We start from the raw sequence: 26,248 nt of genomic DNA, 5'->3' as shown, positions 1-26,248 counted from the left end.
ATTGCTATAATTAATTACCCAAATGAACATGTCTGGAGCAATCAATGCTTTTGTGTGTGAGTTTTAAAAATGTCAGTATATTTAAAAAGAAACATTGATTAGTTGTACTTTTTTTCCTTACTTAACATTTTATAATAAATAAGCAATTTAATAAATAATCAATAAGAAATTTTTTCTAGCTCCCAGTAGCAACAATTTTTTCCTTTTAACCGCCTAATGATGACACTGAGAGTAAATGCACCCGGTGCTGCTGTTGCTACATTTAAGAATGTAACTTTCACCCGTATGGACTACAGGTAAAAACGCGTGCTGTGATTCGCTTTGTTACATTTTCTGCTTACCTAATCATAACTGTAACTTATTTTTTGTGCTATTCATTTTAAAATGTGCTGTCCATGCAGTCACTTTAAAAAAGGTATGGTTTATTTTGCACTTTTTTCATGTACCCTATGAATAAATGCATTTGAACCATTTTCTTTACACTTTCACGCAAAATCAATATACCCATTTTGGGGGTCTTTTTTCAGAGTTGCAAGAAAAAAAGTCAGAATTGCAAGATATATATTCGCAATTGTGAGAAAAAGTCAGATTTGCAAGATATAAACTCACAATTGTGTTATTAAGTCAGAATTAGTCAGAATTGCGAGTTTATATCTTGCAAATTCTGAGAAAAAATCTGAATTGCGGAAAAAAAGTCAGATTTGTGAGATAAAAAGTCGCAAATTTGAATATACTTACATCAATGTGGAAAAGGACTTTCATCATATAAAACAAAAAAGATTATATCAAAATTATTAAGTAATTTTAACTGTCTACGGACAGTTTTGCTTCAGTAAAACCTTGTTTTTCAGGTGGGTTGAGCTATAATCAGTAATCTTAAAGTATATTCACTTCAACAAACTCAGTCATTGTAGATGTTACCACATTAAGCAAAAATTTCTAAGTTGAACTGACTAAAATTTTTTTCGGTGACCTCAGTTGTCTTTTTTGACATCCTTTGGGTGGTTAAACATTGGCACTCTGACCTAGGTAGCCTATATTTTTACGCATGTCAATTTAGGTGCTATTTATATAGTTGTAAACAATGTAAAAAGTATCCGGTTTTGATTCCGTCATGTTTTTGACGAATAGCCTAAAACCAATTTATATGTCACCACAAAAAGTACATTTTGGTTACCTGAAACACTTTTATATTTAAAATAACACATAACCACCACAGCCAGCCTTGTTGCCTGAGACCGTAAGTGAGTTTTTGGAGGCGAGCAGTTCTGGAGCACATGAGTTGTTATGACAACTCCCGCGCAAATAAGAGATGCGCGTGGTTTGCCTCAGTTCGGAGCGCGAGCCAATCATCTAGCCAGCTTCTCCTCTGATCACGAGCTGGATTTACAATTCCGAGCAGCTGCTTTAAAAAATAACTTGGAGCGAACGAAACGGTCGCCATGGGGCAACACGGCGCCAAGGCGGTCGGATTCCGTAGTAGTTTTAAGGTGAGGGAGAAGCAAGGTGAACATTCGCGCTAGACAAAAAACTGAACTACAAGACAGAAATGAGTTTGAGGTGCTGAGAAGATGTTGAGACGGACTCTATCTCGTATTTCTGGAGAGAGGAATGAGGGACGCGCGGATCTAACACAGGCGACACAGATTCATGGCTCAACTGTTCCCAACTTCTGTTGAAAGACAGATGAAATGACTCGCTTTTTACAAGTATGGGAAATACCAATACAAAGAAAAGATACTATATATTCACATATGTACTCTTTTACTTTAATAGGCGCGGTCCGTTCTGAAGTTTTTCTTTTTACTTCCTCAGGTTCCGTGAACAACTTTACTAACCAAACCTCGGAGAACAAGTTGTTCCGGGATGCCAGAAAATATCGCCTTTCTGACGAACAGCACAGAATTGGGGCACGTCGGTCGCGCGTTGGGTTCGAGCGCGCGCCCCGCCTGGGCAATAGCGGTGCTGGCCAGCGTGCTGATCTTCACCACTGTGGTGGATGTTCTGGGTAACCTGTTAGTCATCATTTCGGTGTTCAGGAATCGGAAACTGAGAAATGCTGGTGAGCTTTAATTCATCTCTATGTGCTATACACTCGTGCGTGCGCTCTTCATTGATAAAGCGCTTCACAGACGCCATTGAATGGTGATACAGTGAATGAATAATGTACTAAATGACTTGTTTCCCCTTTACTTGACTCCAGTCTTCTTTGACATGCTGCCTTTAATTATACATGGTGAAAAAACGTGCTTCTACTCTCTGAGATGCTCGTCTGTGTTTTAGGGTTTTAAGTTAGTAAAATGTAAACCATTTACACATAACTATTTACCTAATTTACTAACATCAGAGTGTTTATATAGTGTTAGTGAAGAATTACATTATAGTGGTAAAAAAAAAAGGCTTGAAAACATCTTATGTAACCATACCCAAACATCAAAAGTCTATTAAAAAGTCAGCTTCTTTTGGAAGTAGACAGCTAAAAGTTTGTTTTAATTAAAAGGCAACATTTTAGCACTGAATGTGCTCATGCATAAAGAAATTGAGGCTTCCAGCAACCATATCAATATTTTTGTCACTCATAAGTTCTTCACAGTTTTGGGGAGAAACACCTTGTTTCAGCATTTTTAAGTCTGAGCTTAAGGCAGAGTTAAGAACACCTCACCTTGACCATGGCATGAAAAATTTACAGCAGCTTATCACTCTCAGCAGTTTGGGCTTCAAAGACTTATGACTGTAGTTAAGTCGTAGTTGGATGAGTACATCCGTGAAAAATCTGGCACCCTTCTGAGCCTTGTTAGACCTTTTATTTAATTGTAAATGGATGCGTTTGATGTTTTTAAATTGATGTTAAATCTAATTATCCACTCGAATGACCCCCTAACACATGAACAAATTGTGTTTTCACACATAATCCTGTTTAAAAAATGTTTTAGGGGAGCAGTTGAACAATTGAACGAGTCAAACTGCTGCTGGACTTGTGATGTATGACACAGAGGGATTCAGAAGAGAGACAGATTTAAGCTCTTTCAGTGCCTTTGACAATGTGTGTATGTGAGTGTTTGTGGGATCGTTCCACACACCACTGCGCCAATGGTCTTAACCATTTTAATCACAAATCACTGGTCAGGAAATTAGCAAGAATTACAAATACTGTAGATAAAGTAACTTAGCACAGAATAGCTCGTGTTGTTCCACTCAATGTTAATGGCTTACAACAGTTCATGAGTAGTTAGTAGTAGTAAATGTCACCCAGTTCATTTGAATTTAATGTGAGACCAAGTTTTACTAGGGTCCAAATCTGGACACTGACCAGGCTAAAACATGAGCCTGATAGACTTGTTCTCAAGCCACTTCTTGGTTGTCTTTGCAATTTCATTGCAAGAGCATTGTCTTGTTAAAAAATATCATCTGATCATTCCTCAGATAACAACTTTTCATTTGTGGGAAGCAAGCCATTCTGCAATATTCTCCTCTACTCCAAAGCATTGAATGGCTTTTCACAGTGTAGTTGTCCGCACACAATGACACTCTTCCCCCATGCTTCACTGTGGTAGAGATTTATTATTATATTTCTCAGCAGATTTTCGAAGACACCGCTCTGGAGCATCACCAACTCGTGGCCAAAACATAATTCTGTGTTTGATGCTTTACAAAGACAGCAATGCCTTTTTAAGTATTTTTTAAAATTTGGCTGATTTGCTGACCAATAATTTATCGTTGAGACAATTAAAAGCTTAGTGTTTAGCCTTTTTTTTTTTTTTTTTTGCCCAGGAGTGTTAGCGTGGAGAGCACTCACACAAAAGCTCGCTTCAAAGCTCATGCTTTTTCGCATTGAACAAGAGCCAGACCTTTCTGCTTCAAAGGCGCACTAGCAGTCTTATATCACCCTCTGTCTGATAGACACTTCTGACTATCTCTGCCTTCCACCTCCAGAGCTATTCAAGCACATGGAGGTGGCATCACCAACTCATTAGATTGAGTATGAATGCTGTCAGATTTTTGCCGCTGTCTTCGCACCTCTCGCCTGAGTGGATCTTCTCTGAAGGAGGAGAATTTGTTTCTTCATCTTTCAGCCTTTTGTCATTACCAGGGCCAATCAGGCATCTCACACAAGTAATAACACTGTCACTAACACCCAAAGAGGCATTAAAACACCCCAAAATGCTGCACGGTGAAAACTGAATCTTTAGTGGATCATGTGTGAACTAACAACAAGGGCAAGGAGCTGAGCAACATTGGAAACTGAAAGCCTTATTCTCTAGAAGTGTCTAATGGTATGTTTCCAGAAACCTGTGAGCAGATTCACCTTAATCACCCCATATGAAGCATGGAGATAAAAGATTCATGACTGGTAAAAAACTTTTACGATAAGCAAGCACATTCTAATGAGAGGACGGGTGTAAAAGAGACTGTATAAAAAGACTCTTTCTCTTTCTCTCCATGTGTTTCGCTTGGGATGTAGATTCCCATGCTTTATTAATCAGACTTCCATGTCGAGTTCACATTCAGGGTTACTCGTACAGCTGTCATTTGAAGGCACATGGCGACAAGGGCTTCTGGAGTATTTCTGTCCATTGGCCCCTCTCTCTTGCTCTGTCCCCTGTGAAGTTATGTAATCGTGTTTCTAGAAAGGGGGGTGAGTGCCAAGTGAAGTCAGATTCCTGGCAGTCCCCTGCTCTGCCACATGAGTATGGATGTTACAGTAGTCAGCATGACCGTCAACACATGTTTGTGAGCATTGAGGTATGTGTGTGGTGAAGCCACAGGACACCATGAAAATGAGACAGACTGAGTGTTTCTGTGCTGTGATTGGGGAAGTGTAGTCTTATCATTTTAGCTTGAAGTCAGACAAAATAAGACTTTAGGCTTGACATGAAGCCAAGACTTTGGAGAAGATTAGAGATCGCTAAATGACTGTGACTGGTATGACGTTAGCTGTAAGTTTTAATTAAGTCAGAGATCTGAGGTTCAGATTCATATTGGGACTTAAAGGGATAGAAAACTGTCAACATTTACTCACCCTGACATTGTTTAAATTTTTTATGTTTTTGAAAATATCTCTTAAGTCTGCAATTTGTAAAATTGTAACCATTCATAATAACGGTTTGTATTTTAATATATTTAAAAAATGTAATTTATTCCTGTGACGCAAAGCTGAATTTCAGCATCATTACTCCGGTCTTCAGTGTCATATGATCTTTCAGAAATCATTCTTATAGCTGATTTGCTGCTCAAGAATAATTTATTTTTATTAGCATGGTTAAATAATGATAATATTAACTTTTCTGTGTAACCCTGATACATTTTCCAGAATTTTCTGGATTGAATTGAAAAGTAAAAAAAAAAAAAAAAAAAAAATTGTTTTATAACCGTGTAAAATGTTATTGTCATTTGATCAATTTAATACACCCTCGCTGAATAATATAATTTCTTTAAAAAAAATTATATTTAATGTGATTGCGATTGTGCACTGTGTCTGTATGTGTGTGTTATATTTGTATATATATATATATATATATATATATATATATATATATATATATATATATACAGTATATATATTTTTTTTTTTCAGAAGGATTTTTTCTTTTACAACATAAGGATGAATGATTTTCATTTCTGGGTGAACTATTCCTTTAAGGAATCTTTAGAGATATATTGTGTTTGGTTCTTGTTTGTGTTCGGAGGGAAGTTTGTGCATTCATGCTTATTCCTCGGCCACAGGGCTATGCATGATTAAACCTAAATCGGGTCAGTGTCCATCCGCAGAGTTGTCAAAGCCTCTCAGCATCTGTGGTGCTTCTCGTATAAGGTGTATTTCTGCTCTCTCTCTCTCTCTCTCTCTCTCTCTCTCTCTCTCTCTCTCTCTCTGAATGTGTGGGATTTTGAATTTCTCCTTGATTTTCTCATCTCAGCTTTTCAGCCTTGGCGAGGGTGTAGTATAACTGAACTGCTGTCCTCATTGCCTGCCTCTGAAACTCAGAAGGGTGTTCATGTCCTGAACAAGTGTTGAAACACCTCTGCCTGTCACGCGAACAGAAACACACGCAGGGAGACCAAAGAAATCAACACCAATAACAAAGCGGATGGGTCTTTGTTTGTCTGACATTTAGAAACTCAAAAAGAAGCGGGAACTAGAGGAAGAACAGAGCCTTTCAAAGAAAGACTGCCGTTCTTACAAATCCAAATCCCTTTTATATCTGTTTTGAACTCTTTGTGCATTTAGGACCCTTGGGCAATTCTGTTAGAAGGTGGGTTTGGACTGGAGAGCTGTGAATTGGAGGGATTGCAGGCCAAAGACTGTCTGAACAGCGTTCAGAGAGGGAGCGAGCAGCCCACCTGCTGTTATTTAGTGCCTGGAGACCCTCCTCACAGGGCAGTAAAACTGTTTCTAGAAGCTACAAAGTTTTATGTGGCTAGGGTCTACTCTGAGGCAAGCAACAGATAGATTTTTTAGGCACTTTAAAGACATTCAATACCAAGGATTTTAAACACAAGGCCTTTAGGACCGTAATGTAGCAGATGATTTTCTGCGCTTTTTGTTGTGTGTTCCTTTGAGCGATAACCTCAGGTCTATGGTAAGAAGTCAACCTTGCTTTTGTCCTAATATTTTCAAAATAGTAGGCTCTTTCTTGTTATACAATACTTTTTCAACTTTATATCTATGAAAATAAACTTTTCAAGGTCAGGCATTTAAGCATATCTTATTTACACAGCAGTAATAAAATGAACAGGATGACTAAAAGCTAATAAAAGGTAGTACATTTCGATATTTTTTTGCCCATGGCTCTTTTGAAATTTTGATAATATCATACAAAATTTCTTGGATTGTTTTAAAGATAAAACAACAAATACAACATAATGTTACATAATCCATTGCTATTGTTATTTAACTGCATTTATGCGTCAATTCCTGAACGATGTCATTATAGTTAAAGGAATTTAATGAAGTATTATCAAGATGGAAAAGGAATTATACTGGTAATATAAAACGATTAGTCAAAACACTATTCTCAAGAATTGTTTTTTTTTTTTTTTTTTGGCTTAAATCAATTCAATTAGAGAATGGAAACACTGCAAAAAAGGATTTTCTTAAGTATTTTTGTCTTGTTTTCCAGTATAAATATATAGCCTAAACATTATTAAATCAACACAATGACTTAAGATATTAAGTCTTGTTTTATGAAAGAATCATCAAAATTAAGTTTAATAAGATTATTTTTCTGAACCCACATTGGCAGATATTTCTTCTTTTCAGCATAAACTCACATATTATGATCAAATTTTTAATAAACAAGACTTAATATTGTCACGGTGCTGCGTGGGGCAAATTCAAAGGAGTTCACAAAGACGAAGAGATCCAAACAATAGTGGTTTATTCCAGATGATGAAGGTACACGCGCGCACACACAAGGTAACACATATAATTACCGACACAGAGATGTATAAAGTACTAGAGACCCAGACTTGAGTAAAAGTACAAGTGCTCTATCAAAAAAGTGACTTGAGTAGAAGTTGAAGTGCTCTTTAAGCAAAATACTTAAGTAGAAGTACTAAAGTATTCAACATTTTTTGTACTTAAGTATTGCAAGTAGTTTATTTAAAAAATTACTACTCAAGTACTGAAAGTAAAAGTACAAGTATTGTGTTATGAAGTTATTAAAGAAAAGAGTCAAAAGTTTGAACATCATATTGTTTATATTATTTCAAATGTTTAGGACACAATTAATTTGGCTGAGGCAGCAGTACAAGGACATGAATGTTCAAGAACACCTTAACACACTGAGCTTAACTCTTTGTAAACAAAAACAGATCAAATATGTCCCTTCCCCCTCTAAAGCATCCCTCTCTTCTCTTCCCTGCTTGTGCCTTTTTCTCTACAGCTTATTGTGTATTTACCAGCATGTAACTACGATCTCTGGGAGCTTTGTTTATGTCAGGGAGTTCCTGGAATGGCTCTTCTTCATGTGTTCCATATATGGTCTAATGTGCATAGGGCGCCCTCTGGCTGCCAGTATGGACTGAAAACACAGTAGGCTACATCAGAGTATCCAGCGCTCATAATGATTACATCGGCCCATTTTGGTTATAATAATTTAAATAAATATTATTCCTCTCTATAGAAATCTAACGTAAACCTATGAAATCTATCAATCTATCAAAATCTGCACATTTTTGAGCTAAAAGCCCTGAGGGACGTTGTTTGGTCAAGCGCTTTCATGATGACCGCACATGAGTTTTTTTTTTTTTTCCTGAATGGGTGCGGCTAACGCTCATAATTCATATTAAAGGTATCGACTATTTTTTCCTGATATATAACTGACATAAATTAAGACATAACTGTCCCTATAAGTTTCTCAGAATAAAATAGTGCTCAAATACTGAAACTTGAGTCTTATATCATTTTAATGATGTATAGTTTGTCAAGGTAATAACATTACATATAATAGTAGCCTAACTTTAAACTATTTAAACAAGGAACGATTCAGTTCATCGGCGTCCTCATGACAGCTAACAGTTACGCACTTCAATCTATTTGAATTGTCTTTCACTCCGACAAATGAAAACATGGACTAGTAGGGCCAGGAGTGGTCTCCTTCCTCACCGCCACGATCACTCGAAGTTCTGGTTCTTCCATCTCGAAACAAATTAACAAAGCTCAAGTGTTCTCACTGGAGGCAGGCAGCAGAGCGAAAGGCAGAACGGGAGCACGCGCGGCGGTCTTCTTGATCGTATGATTCGCTGGGCTAGCTTCATCAAACCTGGTGACAGAGCCATCTACCACTCTGGCAGTGATAATGTGGGTTTGGAATGATTCGTAACATTTTTATAATTGTAACGAGTAACGATGCAGCACATAAAAAAAGTATCGGAGTAAAAGTATTACACTCGCCGAAAATATGGACTTAAGTAAAAGTGGAAGTAGGAGAAAAAAATAATACTCTAGAAAAGTACAGATACAGCCTTTTAGTACTTAAGTACAGTAGTGAAGTAGTTCTACTTCGTTACTATACATCTCTGTACCGACAGAGCACTGAACAGAACAGGGAGACTTTATAAGGGAAATAATGAGGGAGAACGTAATCAGGGAGAACAGAAACAGGTTAAATAGTCAAGATACACATTGAGGGCAAATGAACTGAACCAGACATGACAGTAACTGAGAAAAGACATAAAAGCTTATAACCGTTACAGTACATCCCCCTCCCTGAAGACATGTCCTCCCGGAGGGGGGGGGGGGGGGGGGGGGGGTTCAGGAGGAGGATGAAGAGCAGGTGAAGGGCAGACAGAAAGCATGAGGGACCAGGGCGGAGCCGGCTGTGCAGGTGGCCAGGGCGGAGACGATGGAGGGAGGAGCCATGGTGGAGGCAGGGCTGACGACTCCAGGGGGCCGACTGACGATGCGGAGCAGGTGGGAGAGGAGACCAGGGTGGAGCCGGAGAACCGACGAGCCCAGGCAACGCAGAGGATTCTGGCTCGGGGACAGACTCCGGTTCGGAGACAGACTCAGGCTCGTGTACAGAAGACTCATGCTTGGGGACAGAAGACTCAGGCTCGGCAGGACTGACGTGAACAGTCTCTGGCTCGGCAGGACTGACGTGAACGGTCTCTGGCTCGGCAGGACTGACGTGAACAGTCTCTGGCTCGGCAGGACTGACGTGAACGGTCTCTGGCTCGGCAGGACTGACGTGAACGGCCTCTGGCTCGGCAGGACTGACGTGAACGGTCTCTGGCTCGGCAGGACTGACGTGAACGGCCTCTGGCTCGGCAGGACTGACGTGAACGGTCTCTGGCTCGGCTGGACTGATGTGAACAGCCTCTGGCTCGGCAGGACTGACGTGAACAGTCTCTGGCTCGGCAGGACTGATGTGAACAGCCTCTGGCTCGGCAGGACTGACGTGAACAGCCTCTGGCTCGGCAGGACTGACGTGAACAGTCTCTGGCTCGGCAGGACTGACGTGAACAGTCTCTGGCTCGGCAGGACTGACGTGAACAGTCTCTGGCTCGGCAGGACTGACGTGAACAGTCTCTGGCTCGGCAGGACTGACGTGAACAGCCTCTGGCTCGGCTGGACTGACGTGAACAGCCTCTGGCTCGGCAGGACTGACGTGAACAGTCTCTGGCTCGGCAGGACTGACGTGAACGGTCTCTGGCTCGGCAGGACTGACGTGAACAGTCTCTGGCTCGGCAGGACTGACGTGAACGGTCTCTGGCTCGGCAGGACTGACGTGAACGGCCTCTGGCTCGGCAGGACTGACGTGAACGGTCTCTGGCTCGGCAGGACTGACGTGAACGGCCTCTGGCTCGGCAGGACTGACGTGAACGGTCTCTGGCTCGGCTGGACTGATGTGAACAGCCTCTGGCTCGGCAGGACTGACGTGAACAGTCTCTGGCTCGGCAGGACTGATGTGAACAGCCTCTGGCTCGGCAGGACTGACGTGAACAGCCTCTGGCTCGGCAGGACTGACGTGAACAGCCTCTGGCTCGGCAGGACTGACGTGAACGGCCTCTGGCTCGGCAGGACTGACGTGAACGGTCTCTGGCTCGGCAGGACTGACGTGAACAGTCTCTGGCTCGGCAGGACTGACGTGAACAGTCTCTGGCTCGGCTGGACTGACGTGAACAGCCTCTGGCTCGGCAGGACTGACGTGAACAGTCTCTGGCTCGGCAGGACTGACGTGAACGGTCTCTGGCTCGGCAGGACTGACGTGAACAGTCTCTGGCTCGGCAGGACTGACGTGAACAGTCTCTGGCTCGGCTGGACTGATGTGAACAGCCTCTGGCTCGGCAGGACTGACGTGAACTGACGTGCAGCTTAACAGGTTAAAAGCAAACAGTTATTTGAAATTGCAATAATATTTCACAATGTTACTTTTAAAACTATTTTTGATTTAATTAAAAAAAAATAGATTAACGGACTTCTTTCGAAAACATTAAAACAATATCCTACTGACCTTTTGAACAATACTGTATGATAGGGACACAAAAGTGTACTTCATAACATGAATGACCCAGTAAATGTTAAGTGATTTTGTCTATTACATCCCCTGTGCTTGCATCTCCCTTACTGAATGTGGCTTGTTTTTTCAAGAGGTTTTAGAAGATCATATAATTATATTCAATCTACTATTTTATTTCCAGTCTTTCCCTCACTGATGTACCAGCAAATGTCATTGCCCAGGGAGAAATTTGAAATTTAACGGGTAGAAAAAGAAATCTCTACCAAACGGTTTACCAAACAGCTCTACTGCAGGTTCAAATAAGAGACAGAGTTTCGGCTTCGCTTTCATGTTTACTTGATAGGTTCACAGCAGTAACTGTTTGTCTCTGCCAGTCTGTTCTCAAGATGGCAGCCTCTTTTAAACTTTTTGAAAGATTCTTGGATTTGAATGCATGATATTTGATATTTTCAAATATTTGTCCACCCTTTCTGTCTCCGTCCGATTTAACAGACACAGCCCTGATACTCACTGGACCATGATATTGTTGTCTCAGGATGTATCATTCAGCAGACACTTTAAACTAAAGGTCTTGCAGTTGGATTGTTGCAATGACAGTAATTTGGTGTCACTTGTGATCTTGCGTGTGGATTTTTTGTTTTGTTTTGTTTTTTGGAAATACCAAACAAATGCACAAATAATAAAGCATGTTAAATTAAACAAAACTAAACTGATGGTGAAGGGTTTCACAGCTTTGCAAACTTTACTTTTCTATCTAGGCAAATGCTGTTTCCATGCTGCATGCTGACATTACCTTGGCATGAGATAAAACAGCAAAATGATCTTCAAACCCATCCTTCCCGATTTCACAAACCAGAGACCCGGCAAAAAAAAGAAAGTGCTGCATGTCAAGATTTTCGAGATCCATTTATGCATGCGTACATTGGGGCATGATGTGATCACTTTACTTTAATGAAATCCATCATTCTACCCCCTACAACCAGAGATAATAATGCAAAGCTCTTGACTAAATCATTTGATCATTGGGAATTGTGGGCTGAGGCTCACAATCTGAATTTTGTGAACCCCAAGTTTGATCTGATCAAAGATTGCATGCCTAAAGCATTTTAAACCCTTTAAAGCTTTACTTTACATCAGCATGAAATAAAAACCCACACTCTTCAGAAAAAAAGAAAAATTACGCAAACCCACCACACACGTATATCTTCACCACAGCCGGAGAAATGAACCTCTGTGTCGTTTATTCTGTAGTTTGCAGTTACATAACATAATCTGAGACATTTTATTTACATTACTCCATGACTCATCTGATTCACTTTGAAGGAGTCAAAGGTCAACATGTTGACATTTTGACAGGCCTTCAACGAGGATATTGTTTTTTTGTGGCTGTTCCAAGGGCTGAATGATGTAATAGTGTTTGGCTGGAAGGAACAGAGGTTCAGAGTGGGCTGTCTGAACACAGGGTGGATTGTAGAGAAGGAGCCGGTGTGGTTTGATATAAGTGGTACTGTAGTCTTTTTCAATTTGTGTTGGCAGAATGACGTGAAACTCAGGCAGCAGTTATACTTTGAGAGGAAAACTACAAATTCCAGAGCAGGAAGAGCAATAATTTGAATGTGACGAGAGCCTCTTTGTGTAGTACATAATTTGTGTATATGTTATTTAATGGATATTATACAGATGGTTTAGATGGTTATCGCAAAGTAAACCTGAAAAGGGTGATCAGGTGTGAGTTTATTTTGGGCACAATGGCTTACTGAAAAATATCCTGGTTATTTTACGACCAATTAACACTTTGACAAAATTTGACGTCATTTATGACTCAACGCTTCCCCGCCATTGATGTAAGTTTCCGGCTTTCCATGTTTTCACTGTTATACGGTAGGGGGTGCTGTTAAGCATCTTTGAAAATAGTTAAGAATCTCCAGATCCAAAATCAAGCGAAGCAGCAGCAGAAACCAGCAGTAGAAGCATTGCATACCTTTGTAAACTAACCTGATCATCAGACATTAAACAGCATATAAATCAAAACTTCCTATTGTTACCGAATGAAATGTCGACCCAGGAAGAGGGAACGACTGTGAAGCTTTGGGGGTGTTGATGAATTCGATCTACTCCATCTAAGTTTTAATTTTTGTTCTGAATCCGATCTGGACGGAGTGGACGATCTGGACAAAAAAAAACGCAATCTTCTCACACTGTAAAAAAGTAGTAACCTGCAATTTTTACGTTCAAGAGCAATTTCTACCCTTAAATTTAGTTTTGTTGGTGTAACCTATCTAACTTAACATATTTAGGTTGATTCAGTAATTTAGTAATAGTTCATGTTCAAGCGTATCCACGTTTGTTGTGTTTTGTTTAAAAGCAGAGACCCTGTTCTTTCTTTTCATCTATTGTATGTTCAGATATATGTATACAACAAAATATTCTGGGGGCCATGAATGTTTGGTGAAAATCATCAAAAATGCTGTCGCTGGCAACGTTTAGCGGAGAAATTGTTAATAAAATGAAATGACATGACATGAAATAAAAGTAGGTGTAATTATTGAATAATAGTTCATTTTAATAATCGGTCATGAAATAAGCAGGTTCATTTTCAGTAAGCTACTTGTATTCAAATCATCAGTTTATTTAACTGCTAATGAAATAAGATGATGATGGTTGTATAAAGATAATACTATAGTAACAGCATCATAGAGCCCCCTCAGGACATTGGGATTCTTTGGTATAGTGAGGAGAGCTGTTTGAAGTGCAGTGGCCATGGCTCAAGGGCACAACAGTAGTGCTTGTCATTTGGTTCTACTGAGAGTGCATGTTTTCCGGCTACCAATTAAGATTAGCCCTTGGTGTTCTATTTGGGCCTCAGTCCAGTTTTTCATCATTCCTAGTTCACATACCCCCAAAGACTGGACCCCTGCCACAATTTGCAATCCGTAAAAATACAACAAAAAACATGTCACCGTCCTCATCTACATATCCCAAAATGATTTCCATATTTTACCTAGTGTGAAATGACCTTGTGAATACATCACTCCAAAGGAACAGAAAAGTTGTTCCTCAGTAATTTGCCTTGACCAAGTCCTTCATCCTGCTGCGTGTTATAATGGATGGATAAAAAATGTAACTGCTGGACTGAGTATAATTTCCAACTAGGTTAATATTGATAAGGACTTTAACCTTTCATCGAGGTTTATACACATTTAATGGTACACTGAAAGCAGTGGGTAATGTATTGCACATGCCTATGACATATGAGAGCTGTAAGTAACCCAGGTTTGAATTTGGTCTGCATAATGCCTGATGTTGCTGCCTATTTCCTCTAATGATAAACACACACACAGACATATATACGGTTGGGTAGTGATGTTACTACTCAGGATTGGTCACTTGTCTGTTGCATGGCTGCCATTTCTCTGTAGCTGGCCAAGTGCGCCATTTGAGCGAAGTTAACAATAAAATAAATATCTGATCATCCTTCATAACGCAGTCGCTATATATCTTATATTGTATGTAAACTCGTTCATTACCAAGGCAATGACTGACGCATTTGTATTACATTACAAGAGCTCTGTTATCAGCCCCACAGTGGAAAATGACTATTCGTAAATGCTGGTCTGGTTCGGCATGTTTTAATACGTTTCTAGCATGATTTAACACATTGCTAACATGTTTTAGCATGTTGCTGGGATGTTTCTAATATAAATTAGCACACTGCTAGCATGTTTTAGCTTTCTCAAGCCAACAAAATAATTTAGTCGCTGTCATTATCATTGTGTCAACACCAATATTCTGAATTCATTCGCAGTAACATTTTCTCATTTCATTTTTTTTTTACTTGGTGCCTAATCATATGCAGAGGTTGCATGTGGTATCAGCTTTTATCAATTATGAGTAACAGCGCAGATGCTGTGCTAATGAGCACATAAATGAGGCTGCATGTGAAGTTCCTCAAGGTCATCCTCCTCCATAAGTAATTACACTTCTTGAACTCAAGTGGAATTGAGCTCAGAGTGAACCGTAAGCCTTTTTCAGCAAAAACAGGAGATGTTCAATTTCCTCTAATTACACATGGATCACCTTTCACTCTCTGAAAGAAGGTTTGATTTTGAGCATAATCATTCATATTTAGGTCTTTCTTTTGGGTTTATTAAGAGGAAGATGAAACATGTCAGAGCACAAATCAATCCTGGTCACATTTTTCTTCCTTCCAATAGCTTACTTTCTTATGTAATAAAGAAAAGTTCTGGGGTTATATATATAGATGTTACCGTCAAACTCTGTTACCAAGGTAGAGTAACAATGTTGATAGTATGTAAAAGAGATTACAAACAATACTACAAATAAATTAGTTTTTTTGTTAAAAGTAAAAAAATAAAAATAAATAAAAATGAAGTAACTTCTGTTTGGCAAACACCAAATTATTAAAATTGAATATATTTTCAATAAGATACTGGAAAGAATTTTTGTTAGCGAACAGTTTTTTTCCATAAGTTTTTGAAATGCAAAATGTATCTCCAATTATATAATCCCTATATTAAAAAAAAAAGAAGCTTTTATTCAGCAAGGATACATTGAAATACAAGACTGTGTTTCTTTTTAAATGTCTGTTCTTGAAAGAACCCCCCCAGAATTTTTTTTTTTTTTCACAAAACAGCTATTTTAAATAAATATTAGTGTTTTTGATCAAATAAATGGAGTCTGGGTGAGCAAAAGAGACTTGAAAGAATTTTTTTAATTGTTGTGTATATATGGCATTTCATATGAATGCATTTTTCAGTTTATTTAAACGTACTCCTTCTCGCTAGTTGTTTGTGTTGTTAACTTGAAATGAAAGCTATGTAAATGTGAATTGTCTTCATTCGCACTGTGACATGGCTGGAGTTTGGTTTCAGCACCATGGACAGTGCAATGAAATACTTCAAGCCTAAATACTTAACTCAGGAAGCTGTCTGAAAAACAAATAGGATTTGCATGGATCAGTCTGAAAGGACTGCGTGGATTGATTTGGCTTCTTTTTTTGTCTATTCTCTCTAGCTATATTTACTGACCTTTTGGTTTTTCCAAGGGGTTAATTTTATTATTACATTAATGATTAAAACCCTAAAAAATTATAAATAATACAGGGAATTATTCATACTATTAACTCAATCTCTTTTAAAGGAAATATTAAATAGCCATTTATGAGGGATGCACTACTGCCCTGTATTGGCTCTGTTTCCCTTTTATTCTGTTGATTTGTGTGGTCATTCATTCCCTAGAGTTCCTGTACCTGTCTGGATGAACTGCTTGGACACAATAAAGGAATTCCTCAAAGGCATTGGTTAGAAATGTCAGGGTCAAGATTTAATATTGCTCTTGGCATGGCTTCCCAAAATCTTTTTGCAAAGGTTGTCCAGATCCTTAAGGAAAAGCAAATAAGGCCACCAGTCTTGTGGGCATGTTGAAGCAGCAGTGTCTGCATCTCTTACAGCTGTAGCTCTTCTTTTCTATGCTTAAAGTCTTTGACAGGTGAGCAGGGCATGCATGTATCATTTTATACTGTACTCTGAGGGTTTCATAACCCTGTCTGACCCTACTCAAGTGCTTTTATAATGAGCCTTATAGACATAAGAACCCTTTCCTTCTGTTCTGTCTCCACAACTTTTCCCCAGATTCCTGTCATTTCCTATTTGGAAAAGTTACAGTGTGAAAGAAAACCTGACAAAGACATTTACGTTTACATTACGTTCAAAACTGCTACTTTTCAGGACATGGTAAAAAAGACCAAAGACCAGATTCAAAGTTGAATGTGACATTCATATGCCATTCAGTTAGAGTTCCCAAAGTCCTGGAAAACCTGGATTAATCAGCTAATTTTTTTTTAAATCCTTTTCATTAAGATTTTCATTTTTTTTTTTTTTTTTTTTGTTATGCTCAGATAAAAAAAATAATAATTCATCAGCTATCAGAAATGAAAAAGTCATGGAAAATCATGAAAATGTATTTGTCAAAAGTGTAGAAAGGTGTGAATGTGGAAAGGTGTATGAACATCTTGTATCATTTCTTTGTACTCTTACTTTAAATAGACATTCATGTCACGTGCACATATTCACATCAGACTAGATTGCTGTGTCTCGCTCTGTCACACACACACACATACATAGTACACCATTAATCAAACACATTACTCATTTATCTTCTCTTGTATATGTTGTACATATTTTGATAAAAGTATATACATAAAGAAATATGAATATAAACAGGAGCTTTTAATATGACCAAAGGCATTATTAATATAAAAATACTAAGGCATTCATTCACATGCCCTTTTGTAAGAGGATTAGCCTATATAGCGATTTTATACCATGTATGAAGTTAAAACATTAACTGGCTTTATATTTTATTTTATGTTACTCACAGGTCGGTTTATATGTGGACACATAAATGGCATTTATAGCAGCTGAGTCTCGTTGTGTATTATTTCATGGTACATTCATCTACAGAGCAGCAATATGACCTTGAATGTGCTTCATCTCAGGTTGAATTATAGTGGCTGCATGGGGATAAAAGTCTAAAGAAAAGAGAAGAAAGCGCTGAGATGAAAGGTTGGGCTCAGGTAGGTCAGGGTAATTGTGTTTATCATTTTGCTAGTTTTATCCTGTGAACAAAGCTAAGAATAGGAAGTAGCTGAAAAGAGAAAAGTTAGTGTGTCATTTCAACATGAGAGGCTGAAACAGTTTTGGGGTTCTTGGATCATTTTTAAAGGCCACAGCAATGAACAGAAGAGAATATTGGGTTATGATCTCTATAATGTCATGCTGAGAAGTGCCAGGAATGATTTTTGGCATTTGCTGAAAAGGATGGGGGGAAAAACAGCTTCTCCTCCGTGTCAATTTTTTTTTTTTTTTTTTTGGTTTGTATACGCTTTGCTACTGCTGGTATCTGACAAAATCCATGTCAAATGCTTTGCATCGCTTTCGACAAAAAAAAATCTGATTAATGGGGGTTCTTATGTTTATGGCCCTCACGTTTCTTCCAGAGTCTTAGGGCAGGGAGGGAGAGAGACACTGACTGAATGTTAAAATGGTCTGGAGGTCGAAAAAGCTGTAGGCAATGAGGGGAAATGTGTGCCTGATTAAAGCTCTTCACCACTCATGACTTTGATACAATTATTTATTATTCTTTTAAAGGTGAATCTCATGAAACTCGGCAAGAATATGTCCAGATCACATTTTACTCCAAAAAAAAAAGGAAATAAATAAATAAATAAAAAGCAATCTGTGCATAAAGAAAATTAGCATGATTAAGCATGATTATTATAATTAAGCACATATTCCCCACAGCAGGAACATGCACACATAGACATCAAAGGGGGCTTGAGCACCGGCCCTTTTTCTTCCCTTTTTCTGAGGGTCTTTTATAAAAATAAATGAATATACACAGCTTTTTGTCAAACTAATATGTTTATTGAATAAAAATCGAAACATCAGGTCGGGAGACTTTGTCATGCTCGGATGCCTTCACTCTCTCTCCGCGCACAGACAGGCAGCATTCCCTCCCAGCTCCTATCCCAGTTGTGCTTTTCTTGGCGTGTGTGGAGGTGAGTGGTGATGAACAAAAGACTAAGCTACCAGTGCCTCGACTTGCAGCGAATTAGCCAAAATACCAATATAGTTATTTGTGTCTTGCTAACATGCATCACTCATGAGCTACTAGCTAATGTAATAAGTTAGCTAAAGGTTTAGCTAAGGTAGGGCCCTATGATTTCCGTGATGTGGAAAACGCGGACAGAATCGTGGAATACAGTCATAAAAACGGAATTTGGCTGATCGCGATATAGACTAGTGTCTGTGACTATTAAACCGCAAAAAGACTATTTAAATATGGATCCTGCATGTTCTGCTTGTCTCTGTGAATGAATGGTGTAGACGCGTGGTTTCATTACCACACACACACACATGCGTCAGCCTCTGCTGCCTCACTGTATGAGGACATGAATGCATGAACTTCATCTCCAGAGCCGCTCTGAGAGTCACTTCACGAGCATTTCACCGTTTCATTTGAGAAAAACTTCACATCACAAACACAGAAACTCAAAGGTCTTCACGGGAACCTGTCAAAAGTTCGTATTAATTTGAAATTGTAACAGAAATATGCTATATTACTGTTGTACAGTGAGTACCTCCAGGATTTTACTATTTTTTTGTGTGATTTTTGCGATCAAAATGACTGATTTTGTGGTGGTAATTTTTATATTTTATAATTAGGACATTACATTTACCATAATAGTATTATGTCAGATGCACAATAGTCATACATGACACAAATCACAAACAAATTGCATAAAGCTTGTTTATTTTGGTCTAATCAAATTCTCATCAAATTAACTTTTAAAACAACCTATGGGCAATTTTTCTACCTGACCTATGTAAATATTAACGCAACATCTGTATCCACGTAAAAATGCATTGAAACTTTAATTAAACTAGAGATATTTCAATTGGGTGATTATAATTTAATGTTTTGTGAGGTCTTTTTCATTTTTTGTGATTATTTTGCAGTTAAATTAGGAATTATGCAGGATCGCAAAAAAATGCGTCATTTTGTTGATTTTGCGTTGTATTCAGCGATCGCGGAATCGCGAAAAACTGGAGGGACTGTACAGTAGAATTTAGCTACGTCTGAATGTAATAATAACACTAATAATAATAAAAACATATTATTAAAACTTTGTTTTAATTATTGTTTAATTTAATTTAATTTAATATGATTAAAAAAGTCAATTAAATTATTGTTTTATGCCTTCATTTGATTGCCAGAAAAAATAAAATACACAACACAGAATTTTGTAAGAAATTAAAATTTATTTAAATTATTAAATTGGGTTACACTTTATTTCGATAGTCCACTTTAGACATTCTACTAACTATAAGTAACTTTTCAACTACATGTCAACTAACTCTCATTAGAGTATTAGTAGGCTGTAATAGACAGTCAATAGACTGGTAGGTTAAGTTTAGATGTTAGGATTCGGGTTAAGAGAATAAGTTGACTTGTAGTTGCCAAGTAACTTATAGTCAGTAGAATGTCTGTTAGGGGACCAACAAAACAGAGTGTTAGCAAATATTAAGCAGACAGTCTACTAATACTCTAATGACAGATAGTTGACATGTAGTTGCAAAGTTACTTATAGTTAGTAGAATGTCTAAAGTGGACTATCGAAATAAAGTGTTACCATAAATTGTTGTTTTATGAATTCAATTAATTAGATATGCTTTGTGATTATTCAAATAATTAATTAAACCATTCAAATGAAATCCAGAAAACTTAAAACAGAAAACACAGAATTTGGTCAAAATAAATCGGAATTTGAGAAAAACATAAAATAAAACAATATCATAGGACCCTAAACATGTCATTTTTGTTAAACTGTATACGTTTGTTAAATTGTATAACTTAAATGACTTCAATTAATTTATTAAAATTATTTTAACTATTAAAATGGAGTAAAATGGAAAAAATAAAACGGCTTTCATAGGGCCCTATACTTGTCACAGAGTCAACACCATCTACACCAGACCCACTCGATCAGCCTCACCCAAATTCTAATTCATCAAACCTGTCACCATCACAGTATTTAAGCAGTGAGTCACTCACCACACCATCACTGTCTGGTCTTGTTGATCACTACCGCTCAACTTACCCGACTACCTGTTCTGCTCACCTGTTGAGATCCCTGTTCTTCAGCCCAGCTTCACCATCATCAGTCACCATGGTCCGCCATGCACCTGCAAAAGACAAAGAAAGTCATTCAACCAAACCTCTCAGTGTAAGCGTACCTGTTTCTCCTGCTCGTTCTCTTCTTCCTGTAAATAAACAATCAGTGTGTTTGCATTACCTGTGTTTTCTCCTTCTGTCCGCTGACACTTATAAGGCAATATATCACGGCCATGGCCATACAAGCTAATGCACTACAGGTGAAAGCAGTAAAATTTGGGTCATCACAATAATAATGTCATCACAATCGCCACATTGATATTCAAATTAGGTGCAAACTAATCACAATGTGCTAATTTGCATAGATTTGGCAAGGGACTGCAGGTGAATAAGATAAACAAAATAACTAAAGCATATCACCACAGAAATTCTCCAGTTAAAGATTTGCATCAAGAGTCTTTTCCCCTGAAATGTTATGTTTAAATATGCAGATTGGCTTGTTTTGGTTACAAATTATTAGTGAAACTATGTCCCTCTAATTGGTGCAGCCAGTTATTCTAAATATATATTTGAAACTAGTGGCATAGAAAAATGGTTTCCTTTACTGTTGCCTGCTCTTGTGATAAACCTAGTGGATATACTAAAGAAGACCATGGTCTCTGTGAACTGATTTTTTTTTATTTATATATATATAGAAATCGGTTGAGTATGAAACAATTGTGTGAATTACAATAAATTGGTAAGGAAGTCAGAGTTGTTTCAATATATTTAACATTTTGTTAATTTTTATATATATATATATATATATATATATATATATATATATATATATATAATTATGAGAAGTGCCCTTTTTTCCACTTGAGTCCCTGCCCCAAAGTTATCTTTACTGTAAGACAAATCTTATTCTCACTACAGAATTGTATTTAAACTACTCATGTATGCTGTGTTTATGTGAGTAGATGTTATTAGTATTATGTATTGATTTAAAGTATATAAATAAATAATTGTATAAGTTAAAATTAATTTGTATATAAATAAATAATATAACAACAAATAAAATAAAAAAAGATCTGACACATTATGGTAATGCGTCAACTGGGGAAATGTTATTTTTATTTGTCATGAAAATAATATCATGATGCACAAAAATCTTATTGATCCTAACATTAATTAGTAAATGTATTTTACTAAAAAATACATCTGTTAATCTCTTGGTAAAATGTGACCTTGCATGTGTTTGTAAGATTCTTCTTTCCACTTCTTTCCACTTTTATTATTCTACCTGGGAAATCGCTTTCTGAAAATGATACCTCAAGCATGCATCTGAAGCAAATGTGTGTGTACGCAGGTATTTGCCACCAGTAAAATGGAATAAAGGGCTAAGATGACTCAGTCAGCTGTTTCTATGCATACAGTAATCTGTAAATGATGACTGTTTAACATAAGAAAGTGAGTAAATGGATTGTTCGTTTTAACGCAGCAGACCATGGATGAGATGAATATGAGAGGGCAGAGTGCATTGTTTTAGAGAGCGATGTGTTCTCTGCTGTCACACTGTAATCAAAGGCTTCACACTCCCTGGAGATCCTGCTTTTGAAGTTGATGTGATTCAGCCTTTCTCTTTCCTTTTCTCTCAGTAGCTTTGTTATTCTTGATTCTTGTTTCCTCTCTCATTTATTCTCTGGTTCTCAACTTGTCATTCACATGAGTTTACCCCTATATTCAATTTTAGTGCCACCACACAGGCTTAGAGGGGCAAAGGCGGGAAACGGTGCATCAAAAGTGACGTGTGTACCGCGAAATAGTCAACATAAATCTACTTACATAAACGCATGAAATGATTCTCATGTACAGCTCACAAAGTGCTAGTTGCCATGAAAACAGAAAAATTTGGCTTAAAAACTAAAAAGCGTAGTGTCAATGGGGGAGACTGGGGATGGTTGCAACACTTTTTGCATTTCTCTCACTCAGACACTATTTGGACTAGACCAACCAAATTTGCATATATTAAACTTGCATCTGTCTGCTAATTACCCATACCATTTAAAGATGATTACATATGACACATCGGTCACAGTATTTATTTGAATGGAAGAAGCCATATGTTGCAACTGACCCCAACCCAGGGGACAGTTGCAACACAATCAGGGACGGTTGCAACATGTTAAAAATACCTTAAATTTCACTAATTAACTTTAGCGTTTTGTTTCAATGAGCATAGAATTCTGAAAATATTAACTGTTTACTATAATATTATAGTATTACTTATTTATACAATAATATTATTGTATTATTTATTTATTTAGTCATATTTATCAAATAACAGTTATTGAGTTTTGTTTGTTTATGTGTAGATCATAGGCTTACAGTGTGCAGGTGTTACAGATGCTATTCAATCTCTCCATATTTCAGTGTCAGACAGGAAGAAATTAACAATTGCAATGCAACAAACTTTTATTAAAGGGGTCATATTATGTAATTTTTGCACAAGCTAATATGATTCTTTAGGGTCTAAATTAAAAGTTTGTAATTAACTTTAATTAAAAATTCTCATTAGTATTGTAAGAAAACACTAATTTTTCTGTTTTCAGCACGCCGTTTAAGTGCATGTGTCTTTAAATGATAATGAGCTTTGCTCACCCCGCCCCTCTGTTCTGTGCGCACACCATTTGTAACACAATAACACAATAACCATAACGCGTTGTTCATTATAAACATGGGATTATGAATTATATTGAGAACGTCATACATAGAAAACATGCCGTAATGTACCCTGAGTGTAAAAATATCATGAAGCGTGCAAGCGATTTGCAAATATTAATATAAAAATTTATTTAAAGGTCAATAAAACGTTACACTCACTTCAGTTCTTCTGGAGGTGCAGCAGGAACACGAATAGTTGGTACCGATCCTTTTTTCAGGAGCTGCTTCTTAGCAAAACCAGCTTTTTACTGACCTCGTTGTAAAGTAGTCTGGTGAAATGATTCGCGCAAACATGAAAGCATTGACATTGATCGTGGGGATTATTCCCCAAAACTTAGCCACTGCGTCTTCAGCTATATGGATTTAGGAACATCAAAATGACTGCTGTGTTCGTTATTACACCCAAGAACAGAACACCACAATCACTTAGACACCATTCTACTCATAGACAGTGCTCCAGCGTATCAACAATGAACGCGCCTGATTGACAGCTCGCTCATGAGGGCGGGTCTGTGTTGAAACGCTGCTGTCAATCAACCATCGTGGGAGGGGCGTCGATTTTGTGACGTCACAAAATCGAACGGCTTGATTTGAGATGGGAGGAAACATATAAGAAGATTTAAAAAAAAAAAACACTGGATGGATTTTTATCATTTTATGATGGTTGTGTACAGGCACTGCCAACACACATTTCAGTACAATCAACTTGTAAAAGTGCATGTGCCATTATATGACCCCTTTAATGCTCGTGGCTTGGGGACGCCTTATCGAGAGAGTGGGGTGCCTCTTTAAAAAGCTAGTGAACCAGTCAACACCAGACATACTGGTCTCACTCCACTTTGGGGGAAAGTTGCAGTTGTAGTGAAAGGCTAGTTGAAAGGCAAACATTCAACTAAAATGTAGATAGTAAATTTTGTCTATTTCTCTCTCTCTTCCCCCTCTCTCTCTCTCTCTTATATAGGCTACATAATTCTCTTGTTAAAATTTGTTTTTCTCGCATATTTATCTTACCTCTTTGGGATTTAACCCATAGTATAAGTCAGCTGCCCTTTTTAAATAGTCTCTGAGGCTCCTCTCTTGGTCCTCTGAGAACACTTTTCTGCTGGTCCAGTACCCTGCTCTCAGTGACCTATCCAATCCCTCGCCTGTAAGTTTCGGAATTAGGTGGTGTGACACATGGCAAAGTCCTTGGCCACTGCCCTGACATGTGCAGTATGAGTGTCATCACTCTAGCATGTTTCTGATTGGAGGAATAAGACTTGTTGCAACTGTCCCCAGTCCCCCCTACTACCGTTCAAATGTTTGGGTTTTGTCTTCGAAAGTAGTTTCTTATGCTCACCAAGGCTGCATGCATTTGATCAGAAATACAGTGTTTTTTTTTTTATTGTGAAATATTATTACAATTTAAAATAGCTGTTTTCTATTTTAATATGTTTTAAAATGAAATGTATTCATGTGATGGCAAATCTGAATTTTCAGCATCATTACTCCAGTCTTCTGTGTCACATGATCCTTCAGAAATCATTCTAATCTGCTGATTTGTTGCTTAATTAAACAGATTTTTTCTTCCAGGATTCTTTGATGAATAGAAGTTTCAAAATAGCATAATTTATTTGAATTAGAAATCTTTTGTAACATTATAAATGTCTTTACTGTTACTTTTGATCCATTTAATGCACCCTTGTTGAATAATAATAAAAAAACATCTTACCGACCCCAAACCTCAAATGACTCTTCAAGATGATAATCGGTTTAGTCATATCTACACAATTCTACAGTAAATATAAATAATAATATATATATATATATATATATATATATATATATATATATATATATATATATATATATTAATTATTTGTTTAATTCATGTGAAAGCTAATTTTTTACCTGGTTAAAATCATGGTTTTTATGTTTGATTGACATAAAATTGATCTGGCAACAGTATCAAATTGTGCTGGTAAAAACACGATTATTAACAAGCCCTCTTTCTCTTGCTCTCTTTCGCTCAGGCAACGTGTTTGTTGTCAGTCTGGCCTTCGCTGACCTGGTGGTGGCTTTCTATCCGTACCCGCTGGTGTTGTACGCGATCTTCCACGACGGCTGGTCTCTGGGGGAAACCCAGTGTAAAGTCAGCGGCTTCCTAATGGGCCTGAGCGTGATCGGCTCCGTTTTCAACATCACCGGCATCGCCATCAACCGGTACTGCTACATCTGTCACAGTTTTGTCTACGGGCGTCTCTACAGCTACCGGAACACGCTGCTCTTAGTGGCCCTTATCTGGGCGCTCACTGTGCTGGCCATTCTTCCAAACTTCTTCGTGGGGTCGCTGAGTTACGACCCCCGCGTTTACTCCTGCACCTTCACGCAGACTGCCAGCAGCTCCTACACTGTGGTCGTGGTGGTGGTTCACTTCCTGGTGCCCATCGGCGTGGTGACCTTCTGCTACCTGAGGATTTGGGTTCTGGTGATCCAGGTGAGGCGGAAGGTGAAGAGCGAGGAGCGCTCCAGGGTGAGGCCCAGCGACCTGCGCAACTTCGTCACCATGTTCGTGGTGTTTGTTTTGTTCGCGATCTGCTGGGCTCCGCTCAACCTCATCGGACTGGTGGTGGCCATCGACCCAGAGGTCATGGCTCCGCGTGTTCCAGAGTGGCTCTTTGTGGTCAGCTACTTTATGGCCTATTTCAACAGTTGCCTCAACGCCATCATTTACGGACTCCTCAATCGGAACTTCCGAAAGGAGTACGTGCGGATCATGACGTCGATGTGGATTCCTCGGAGGTTTGTGACTGAGACCTCCAGGGCCGGCACAGATGGGATAAGGAGCAAACCCTCGCCGGCCATCAATAACAACGAGTGACTTTTGTTTTCAGCCAATCACTGTT

At 38.2% G+C, this 26,248-nt stretch overlaps 1 protein-coding gene across 1 annotated transcript; it reads left to right on the top strand.

The window, feature by feature from the left end:
- Nucleotides 1-1,866: 1,866 nt before the first annotated feature.
- mtnr1bb (melatonin receptor 1Bb) lies at nt 1,867-26,223 on the top strand (the record flags this gene model as incomplete). The annotated part of the gene is made up of 2 exons (XM_081355270.1): nt 1,867-2,062; nt 25,376-26,223. 2 exons carry the CDS (start codon nt 1,867-1,869, stop codon nt 26,221-26,223), a joined length of 1,044 nt encoding a protein of 347 aa, XP_081211396.1.
- Nucleotides 26,224-26,248: the final 25 nt, after the last annotated feature.

Source organism: Scardinius erythrophthalmus (assembly GCF_964197995.2).
Source record: "Scardinius erythrophthalmus genome assembly, chromosome: 23".
NCBI lineage: Eukaryota > Metazoa > Chordata > Actinopteri > Cypriniformes > Leuciscidae > Scardinius > Scardinius erythrophthalmus.
The sequence above is the reverse complement of the archived record's forward strand: the minus strand, read 5'-3'. Positions and strand labels throughout refer to the sequence as shown.